At 41.5% G+C, this 10,434-nt stretch overlaps 1 protein-coding gene across 1 annotated transcript; it reads right to left on the bottom strand.

Annotated features, from left to right (window-relative positions):
* Window positions 1-9,210: 9,210 nt before the first annotated feature.
* On the bottom strand, window positions 9,211-10,161 carry LOC117070757 (olfactory receptor 1L6-like). Its single transcript, XM_033190306.1, has one exon. It carries the CDS (start codon window positions 10,144-10,146, stop codon window positions 9,211-9,213), a length of 936 nt encoding a protein of 311 aa, XP_033046197.1. The 5' UTR covers window positions 10,147-10,161.
* Window positions 10,162-10,434: the final 273 nt, after the last annotated feature.

The following is a 10,434-nucleotide window of genomic DNA, read 5'->3' as shown; positions in this document are numbered from 1 at the left end:
CCTTTCTCTGCTCCTTGTTCTCAGTCTGACCTTAGTCAACTGTCGAGCCTGTTTGAATCTCTGTTTCCTAGTTTGTACCATGTGCAACCTCACAGAGTCACTGAAGTTATTGTTGAAATAACATATATGGAAAGCGGCTCTCATGAATGGTGGTGATTGTTATGTCATTAGTAGCAGTAGAAATGGGACCTTGGGACAGAATGTAATAGGAAGCCTTGAATGCTTTCCAGTTCTGTTTCTCACATGTTTTTAAACTTTGGGAAATATTTACCTCTTTTGAGCCTTGCTGTTTTTCTTTTTTTTTCTTTTTCTTTCTTTCTTTTCTTTTCTTTTTTTGATCTATAGGAGGTAGCAAATAACCCTACCTGATAGTTTTGTTGAGAGGACTAAATGCTGGAGTCAGTTGAAGTCTCTTCATAAACCATGATGTGCAATCAAAGCGAGAAACTCCACTGTTCCTGTTGGATGGTATCGAAGAACAAATACAACCAACACTCAGTGGTAGCATGTGCTAATGTCATGTTTGTTTAGTGTAGTGATTAAAACATACAATTCTCTTTGGAATCTGACAGAATTTCCCCACTCTTTACTCTCCATGTGACTTTGAGGAAGTCTTTTTTTTTATTATTTTTTTATTATACTTTAAGTTCTAGGGTACATGTGCATAACGTTTATATCATGTATAACTCCCCAATGCAATCCCTCCCTCCTCCCCCCTCCCCCTGATAGGCCCCAGTGTGTGATGTTCCCCTTCCCGAGTCCAAGTGATCTCATTGTTCAGTTCCCACCTATGAGTGAGAACATGCGGTGTTTGGTTTTCTCTTCTTGTGATAGTTTGCTAAGAATGATGGTTTCCAGCTGCATCCATGTCCCTACAAAGGACGCAAACTCATCCTTTTTTATGGCTGCATAGTATTCCATGGTGTATATATGCCACATTTTCTTAATCCAGTCTGTAACTGATGGACATTTGGGTTGATTCCAAGTCTTTGCTATTGTGAATAGTGCCTCAATAAACATACGTGTGCATGTGTCTTTACAGCAGCATGATTTATAATCCTTTGGGTATATACCCAGTAGTGGGATGGCTGGGTCATATGGTACATCTAGTTCTAGATCCTTGAGGAATCCCCATACTGTTTTCCATAATGGTTGAACTAGTTTACAATCCCACCAACAGTGTAAAAGTGTTCCTATTTCTCCACATCCTCTCCAACACCTGTTGTTTCCTGACTTCTTAATGATTGCCATTCTAACTGGTGTGAGATGGTATCTCATTGTGGTTTTGATTTGCATTTCTCTGATGGCGAGTGATGATGAGCATTTTTTCATGTGTCTGTTGGCTGTATGAATGTCTTCTTTTGAGAAATGTCTGTTCATATCCTTTGCCCACTTTTTGATGGGGTTGTTTGTCTTTTTCTTGTATATTTGTTTGAGTTCTTTGTAGATTCTGGATATTAGCCCTTTGTCAGATGAGTAGGTTGCAAAAATTTTCTCCCATTCTGTAGGTTGCCTGTTCACTCTGATGGTAGTTTCTTTAGCTGTGCAAAAGCTCTTTAGTTTAATTAGATCCCATGTGTCAATTTTTGCTTTTGGTGCCGTTGCTTTTGGTGTTTTAGACATGAAGTCCTTGCCCATGCCTATGTCCTGAATGGTACTACCTAGATTTTCTTCTAGGGTTTTTATGGTATTAGGTCTAACATTTAAGTCTCTAATCCATCTTGAATAATCTTCGTATAAGGGGTAAGGAAAGGATCCAGTTTCAGCTTTCTACTTATGGCTAGCCAATTTTCCCAGCACCATTTATTAAATAGGGAATCCTTTCCCCATTTCTTGTTTCTCTCAGGTTTGTCAAAGATCAGATGGCTGTAGATGTGTGGTATTATTTCTGAGGACTCTGTTCTGTTCCATTGATCTATATCTCTGTTTTGGTACCAGTACCATGCTGTTTTGGTTACTGTAGCCTTGTAGTATAGTTTGAAGTCAGGTAGCGTGACGCCTCCAGCTTTGTCCTTTTGACTTAGGATTGTCTTGGCAATGCGGGCTCTTTTTTGGTTCCATATGAACTTTAAAGCCGTTTTTTCCAATTCTGTGAAGAAAGTCATTGGTAGCTTGATGGGGATGGCATTGAATGTATAAATCACCTTGGGCAGTATGGCCATTTTCACGATATTGATTCTTCCTATCCATGAGCATGGTATGTTCTTCCATTTGTTTGTGTCCTCTTTGATTTCACTGAGCAGTGGTTTGTAGTTCTCCTTGAAGAGGTCCTTTACATCCCTTGTAAGTTGGATTCCTAGGTATTTTATTCTCTTTGAAGCAATTGTGAATGGAAGTTCATTCCTGATTTGGCTCTCTGGTTGTCTGTTACTGGTGTATAAGAATGCTTGTGATTTTTGCACATTAATTTTGTATCCTGAGACTTTGCTGAAGTTGCTTATCAGCTTAAGGAGATTTTGGGCTGAGACGATGGGATTTTCTTTTTTTTTTCTTTTCTTTTTTTTTTTTTTTGCAATTTTGAAATGCCTTTATTTAAGATATGGAAATGCATCAAAATATTTTAATTGACAGAAATGCTCAAAATATTTTAAAGCAATTTTAATCTTTTTTAAAGCTTCCATTGCTCAAGGTAAATCCTTCCTTCCTTCCTTCCTTCCTTCCTTCTTCCTTCCTTCCTTCCTTCCTTCGTTCTTTCCTTCCTTCCTTCCTCCCTCCCTCCCTCCCTCCCCGCCTTCTCTCCCTTCCCCTCCCTTGTCCTCCCCTCCCCTCTCCTTCCCTTCCCTTCCTTCTTGGCCATGAAGGTGTAACCTTGTAACTTCATTTACAAACTGCATATGACTTCCAATAGCTGCAGCATTAAACTTCCTAAATTGGGGCTTAGCTGGGAAAATTTCTTTTTTGTTTATGAGATGGAGTCTTGCTCTATTGCTAGGCTGGAGTGCAGTGGTGTGATATCAGCTCACTGCAACCTCCGCCTCCCGGGTTCAAATGATTCTCCTGCCTCAGTCTCCGAGTAGCGGGGACTACAGGCACACGCCACCACGTCCAGCTAATTTTTGTATTTTCAGTAGAGACAGGGTTTTGCCATGTTGGCCAAGATGGTCTCGATCTCTTGACTTCTTTTTTTTTTTTTTTTTTAGCTTATATTTCTTCTTCTTCTTTTTTTTTTTTTTATTATACTTTAAGTTCTAGGGTACATGTGCATGACGTTTATATCATGTATAACTCCCCAATGCTATCCCTCCCTCTAAATATACAATCATGTCATCTGCAAACAGGGACAATTTGACTTCTTCTTTTCCTAACTGGATACCCTTGATTTCTTTCTCTTGCCTGATTGCTCTAGCCAGAACTTCCAACACTATGTTGAATAGGAGTGGTGAGAGAGGGCATCCCTGTCTTGTGCCAGTTTTCAAAGGGAATTTTTCCAGTTTTTGCCCATTCAGTATGATATTAGCTGTGGGTTTGTCATAAATAGCTCTTATTATTTTGAGGTACGTTCCATCAATACCGAATTTATTGAGCGTTTTTAGCATGAAAGGCTGTTGAATTTTGCCAAAAGCTTTTTCTGCATCTATTGAGATAATCATGTGGTTCTTGTCTTTGGTTCTGTTTATATGCTGGATTACGTTTATTGATTTGTGTAGGTTAAACCAGCCTTGCATCCCAGAGATGAAACCCACTTGATCATGGTGGATAAGCTTTTTGATGTGCTGCTGAATCCGGTTTGCCAGTATTTTATTGAGGATTTTTGCATCGATGTTCATCAGGGATATCGGTCTAAAATTCTCTTTTTTTGTTGTGTCTCTGCCAGGCTTTGGTATCAGGATGATGTTGGCCTCATAAAAAGAGTTAGGGAGGATTCCCTCTTTTTCTATTGATTGAAATAGTTTCAGAAGGAATGGTACCAGCTCCTCCTTGTACCTCTGGTAGAATTCGGCTGTGAATCCATCTGGTCCTGGACTTTTTTTGGAGGGTAGGATATTAATTATTGCCTCAATTTCAGAGCCTGCTATTGGTCTATTCAGGGATTCAACTTCTTCCTGGTTTAGTCTTGGGAGAGTGTAAGTGTCCAGAAAATTATCCATTTCTTCTAGATTTTCTAGTTGATTTGCGTAGAGGTGTTTATAGTATTCTCTGATGGTAGTTTGTATTTCTGTGGGGTCGATGGTGATATCCCCTTTATCATTTTTTATTGCGCTTATTTGATTCCTCTCTCTTTTCTTCTTTATTAGTCTTGCTAGCGGTCTGTCAATTTTGTTGATGTTTTCAAAAAACCAACTCCTGGATTCATTGATTTTTTGGAGGGTTTTTTGTGTCTCTATCTCCTTCAGTTCTGCTCTGATCTTAGTTATTTCTTGCCTTCTGCTAGCTTTTGAATGTGTTTGCTCTTGCCTCTCTAGTTCTTTTAATTGTGATGTTAGAGTGTGAATTTTAGATCTCTCCTGCTTTCTCTTGTGGGCATTTAGTGCTATAAATTTCCCTCTACACACTGCTTTAAATGTGTCCCAGAGATTCTGGTATGTTGTATCTTTGTTGTCATTGGTTTCAAAGAACATCTTTATTTCTGCGTTCATTTCGTTATGTACCCAGTAGTCATTCAGGAGCATGTTGTTCAGTTTCCATGTAGTTGAGCGGTTTTGATTGAGTTTCTTAGTCCTGAGTTCTAGTTTGTTTGCACTGTGGTCTGAGAGACAGTTTGTTATAATTTCTGTTCTTTGACATTTGCTGAGGAGTGCTTTACTTCCAATTATGTGGTCAATTTTGGAATAAATGCGATGTGGTGCTGAGAAGAATGTATATTCTGTTGATTTGGGGTGGAGAGTTCTATAGATGTCTATTAGGTCCGCTTGGTGCAGAGATGAGTTCAATTCCTGGATATCCTTGTTAACTTTCTGTCTCGTTGATCTGTCTAATGTTGACAGTGGAGTGTTGAAGTCTCCCATTATTATTGTATGGGAGTCTAAGTCTCTTTGTAAGTCTCTAAGGACTTGCTTTATGAATCTGGGTGCTCCTGTATTGGGTGCATATGTATTTAGGAGAGTTAGCTCTTCCTGTTGAATTGATCCCTTTACCATTATGTAATGGCCTTCTTTGTCTCTTTTGATCTTTGATGGTTTAAAGTCTGTTTTATCAGAGACTAGGATTGCAACCCCTGCTTTTTTTTGTTCTCCATTTGCTTGGTAGATCTTCCTCCATCCCTTTATTTGAGCCTATGTATGTTTCTGCATGTGAGATGGGTCTCCTGAATACAGCAGACTGATGGGTCTTGAGTCTTTATCCAGTTTGCCAGTCTGTGTCTTTTAATTGGAGCATTTAGTCCATTTACATTAAGGTTAATATTGTTATGTGTGAACTTGATCCTGTCATTATGATATTAACTGGTTATTTTGCTCGTTAGTTGATGCAGTTTCTTCGTAGCCTCAATGGTCTTTACATTTTGGCATGTTTTTGCAATGGCTGGTACCGGTTGTTCCTTTCCATGTTTAGGGCTTCCTTCAGGGTGTCTTGTAAGGCAGGCCTGGTGGTGACAAAATCTCTAAGCATTTGCTTATCTGTAAAGGATTTTATTTCTCCTTCACTGACGAAGCTTAGTTTGGCTGGATATGAAATTCTGGGTTTAAAATTCTTTTCTTTAAGAACGTTGAATATTGGCCCCCACTCTCTTCTGACTTGTAGAGTTTCTGCCGAGAGATCTGCTGTTAGTCTGATGGGCTTCCCTTTGTGGGTAACCCGACCTTTCTCTCTGGCTGCCCTTAAGATTTTTTCCTTCATTTCAACTTTGGTGAATCTGGCAATTATGTGTCTTGGAGTTGCTCTTCTGGAGGAGTATCTTTGTGGCGTTCTCTGTATTTCCTGAATTTGAATGTTGGCCTGCCCTACTAGGTTGGGGAAGTTCTCCTGGATGATAACCTGAAGAGTGTTTTCCAACTTAGTTCCATTTTCCCCCTCACTTTCAGGCACCCCAATCAGACGTAGATTTGGTCTTTTTACATAATTCCATACTTCTTGCAGGCTTAGTTCATTTCTTTTCTTCCTTTTTCTTTTGGTTTCTCTTCTCGCTTCATTTCATTCATTTGATCCTCAATCGCTGATACTCTTTCTTCCAGTTGATCAAGTCGGTTACTGAAGCTTGTGGATTTGTCACATATTTCTCGTGTCATGGTTTTCATCTCTGTCATTTCGTTTATGACCTTCTCTGCATTAATTATTCTAGCTATCAATTCTTCCACTCTTTTTTCAAGATTTTTAGTTTCTTTGCGCTGGGTATGTAATTCCTCCTTTAACTCTGAGAGGTTTGATGGACTGAAGGCTTCTCCTCTCATCTCGTCAAAGTCATTCTCTGACCAGCTTCGATCCATTGCTGGCAATGGGCTGCGCTCCTTTGCAGGGGGAGATGCACTCTTATTTTTTGAATTTCCAGCTCTTCTGCCCTGCTTTTTCCCCATCTTTGTGGTTTTATGTGTCTCTGGTCTTTGATGATGGTGATGTACTTATGGGGTTTTGGTATAGGTGTCCTTCCTGTTTGATAGTTTTCCTTCTGACAGTCAGGACCCTCAGCTGTAGGTCTGTTGGAGATTGCTTGAGGTCCACTCCAGACCCTGTTTGCCTGGCTATCAGCAGCAGAGGTTGCAGAAGATAGAATATTGCTGAACAGCGAGTGTACCTGTCTGATTCTTCCTTTGGAAGCTTCCTCTCAGGGGTGTACTCCACCCTGTGAGGTGTGGGGTGTCAGACTGCCCCTGGTGGGGGATGTCTCCCAGTTAGGCTACTCAGGGGTCAGGGACCCACTTGAGCAGGCAGTCTGTCCCTTCGCAGATCTCAGCCTCCATGTTGGGAGATCCACTACTCTCTTCAAAGCTGTCAGACAGAATCGTTTGCGTCTGCAGAGGTTCTGCTGCTTTTTTGTTGTTGTTTTTTTATCTGTGCCCTGTCCCCAGAGGTGGAGTCTACAGAGACAGGCAGATTTCCTTGAGCTGCTGTGAGGTCCACCCAATTTGAGCTTCTCAGCGGCTTTGTTTACCTACTTAAGCCTCAGCAATGGCCGGCGCCCCCACCCCCCAGCCTCGCTGCTGCCTTGCGGTTAGATTGCAGACTGCTGTGTTAGCAATGAGGGAGGCTCCGTGGGTGTTAGACCCTCCCGGCCAGGTGTGGGATATATTCTCCTGGTGTGCCCGTTTGCTTAAAGCGCAGTATTCGGGTGGGAGTTACCCAATTTTCCAGGTGTTGTGTGTCTCAGTTCGCCTGGCTAGGAAAAGGGATTCCCTTCCCCCTTGCGCTTCCCAGTTGAGGCGATGCCTCACCCTGCTTCAGCTCTCGCTGGTCGGGCTGCAGCAGCTGCCCAGCACCGATTGTCTGGCACTCCCTAGTGAGATGACCCCAGTACCTCAGTTGAAAATGCAGAAATCACCGGTCTTCTGTGTCGCTCGCGCTGGGAGTTGGAGACTGGAGCTGTTCCTATTTGGCCATCTTGCTCCACCCCCCCAGTTGTGGGAACTTGATGAAATAATTGAAGCAGAAAAATTCCAGAGAGTATGTAAGTCTTACATTACTATTGTTATTGACAATAACACAATCCAGAAGAATTGATGAAGCAACTAATTCACAGTGATGTGTTTGTGTGTTAATATAGTTGGGTAGGAGTAATTAATGCTGTTTATCAAATACTTCTGGCTTTCTATCTTAGAGGGACATAGTTGGGTTGTGCCTCCTGGCTGCCTTGTGTTTGAGTGGGTTCATGAGAGGTGTTTTGGACAATAAGTTATGGTCAGAAATGGTGAGGGTCACTTCTGGGCAGAGTTTTTAACTGCCAGTGTGAAACCTCCAAGAGCCTTTCTTAGCTTCTGGCAGAGTGATGATTAATGTTTTCAATGGTGACTGCTCCATGATCTTGGTTCTCTGCATGTTGAAAATAAGTAGCACACTTACATTTTTCTATGGTGGACATACAATGTGAATGAGAAATAAACCTTTGGTTTTAAGGTTGTAAGACTTTGAGGTTGATTGTTTCCATAGCACAACTGAACTTTTTCCTAACTGATACACTAGCTTTTTCTAGGACACAAAGTAAGCTTGGTAAGGATGCTGGATGTATGGAGAAGGGAAGAATTAAGAGTGAAGGGAAAAGAAATTGGGTACTGAGCCTTCACACTGTCATGAAAGTTAAGTGTTGGTGGGGAGAATAAATGTGTTTTGTAGATTCTTCTGTCTTTCCAGCCGTATTCTCCTTTCTCTCAAACTGATCAAACCTCAGCTTTTCATTGTCCCTCAAACACATTGCAGTGCTTATGGTCTCCACATTCTTGGGTGGTTTTCACTATTTGAAATGGTTTGCAGATTTCCTCGTCTTTTGAAACTTCCTCTTTCAAAATTCAGTCCATCCTTCAAGATGCCATTCCTTCTAGAGGTCTTCCCAATGACCTCTCAAATCCATGTAGTTTCTTCTTCTTAAAATTAATGGTTTTTATAAGTTGTGGTGGCTCACCCCTGCAATCCCAGTACTTTGGGAGGCCAAGGTAGGAGGATCCCTTGAAGCCAGGAGTTCAAGACCTACCAGGGTGAGAAAACATGACCTTGTCTCTAAAAAAAAAAAAAAAAAAAAAGGTCGAGTGTGGTGGCATGTTCCTGTAGTCCCAGCTACTTGACAGGCTAAGGTAGGAGAATCACTTGAGCCCAGGAGTTTGAGGCTGCAGTGAGCTATAATCACACCATTGTACTCCAGCCTGAGCAATAGAGTGAGATTATGTTTCTAAAAAGAAAAAAAGCCATGCACACACAAGAAAACAACCCTCTGCTGCCAAACAAAAAACTAATAGGATTTAAACTCCTTGACTGCTAGCCATTGTCAGGCTTATAGACAAGTTATTTGGAGATAGTTTTATTTTTCTATATGGTTACCAATCTAATGGAGATAGCTTTATTTTTCTATATAATTGCCAATCTATTGAGGAGGCAATACTCAGCTTTCAAAACCTGAAACCTTTTCCTGAAATCTGGATTCCTAACAGTACCTAGCCTGAGACTGAATATGTATTTGGTTAAGATCATTGATAGAAACCAAGTGTTTTGCTCCTAGGTCAATTCTCTTACTGGTATCCAACACCAATTTTCATGACCTCTTTGAGTGCCACATGGAATATAGTAAGGAAGAATAACCCAATAATCTCTTAGATCATGTCTTAATTATGACATACCAACATTTTGTTCCTTTTACCAGTAAATTCTGTCCCGTAATTTCTTCAACCCCCTTTTCATATCTTTGTTCCTCAGGCTGTAGATGAAAGGGTTCAGCATGGGTGTCACTACTGTGTACATAACTGTGGATACCCGGTCCCTAACCACTGAGTACATGGACAGGGGCCTAAAATAGACATAAATAATACTCCCATAGAATAGGGATACTGCAGTGAGGTGGGAACCACAGGTAGAGAAGGCCTTCCACTTCCCGGCTACAGAGGGGATTCTGAGCACAGTGGCGATGATTCGCAGGTAGGAGTAGATGATACACGGGAAGGGGGTCACGATGACAGCTAAGGTCTCAGTCATGACCACCATCTGGCTGGAGGATGTGTCAGAGCAGGACAGCTTTAGCACAGGCTGGGTGTCACAGAAAAAGTGCTTAATGACGTGAGAGGCACAGAAAGACAGGCGAGACATAAGTAGCACGCGGAACAGGGAATGTAGGTGGGAGATGCTGCAAGAACCCAACAGCATGAGTAGGCAATGCCGTGGGTTCATAACCACATCATAGTGTAAGGGGTTGCAGATGGCCACCAGCCGGTCGATGGCCATAGAGGCCAACAGGTAACTGTCAGTGTTCCCAAAGGCCATGAAGACGTACATCTGGACCAGGCAGCCCACATAAGAGATAACCTTTGTCTTGGATAGAAAATTCACCAGCATCTTAGGCACTATGACTGTTGTGAAGCAGATATCCATGAAAGACAAGTTGCTGAGAAAAAAGTACATAGGAGTGTGGAGCCTGGGGTCAGAGTAGATGGCCAGGATGATGAGCACATTCCCCACCACGGTGACCAGGTACATGATGAAGAAGATGGCAAAGAGAGGTTTCTGCAGCTGAGGGTTGGAAGAGAGGCCCAGGAGGATGAAGCCTGAGGTGCTGCTGCTGTAATTCTTTGTCTCCATGTCTCTGGACTTCCTGGATAGGGTTTGGAGAAACAGTGGGAGAGACTTAAAGGGCAGTTTGATCAAGACAGCTTCCTTCATAAGTTTAAGCCTGTAAAAATAGCTCATAGCCCTTTGTTATGGTTTTTAAGAATATTTACTTTAAGAAACTATGGAGAAACAGGTAGTAAAATCCAACAAGGGAACAGTTAAAATTATCTAAGCTGTCTCCTAAACTAGAAACTAAAGATTTTCAATTTTCTATTCCATGCTTATGGATCGGGAGAATTAATATAGTTAAAATGACTA

The sequence above is a fragment of the Trachypithecus francoisi genome, unplaced genomic scaffold (genome assembly GCF_009764315.1).
Source record: "Trachypithecus francoisi isolate TF-2019V2 unplaced genomic scaffold, Tfra_2.0 Contig01585, whole genome shotgun sequence".
NCBI lineage: Eukaryota > Metazoa > Chordata > Mammalia > Primates > Cercopithecidae > Trachypithecus > Trachypithecus francoisi.
This window is presented reverse-complemented; position numbering and strand designations above follow the sequence as displayed.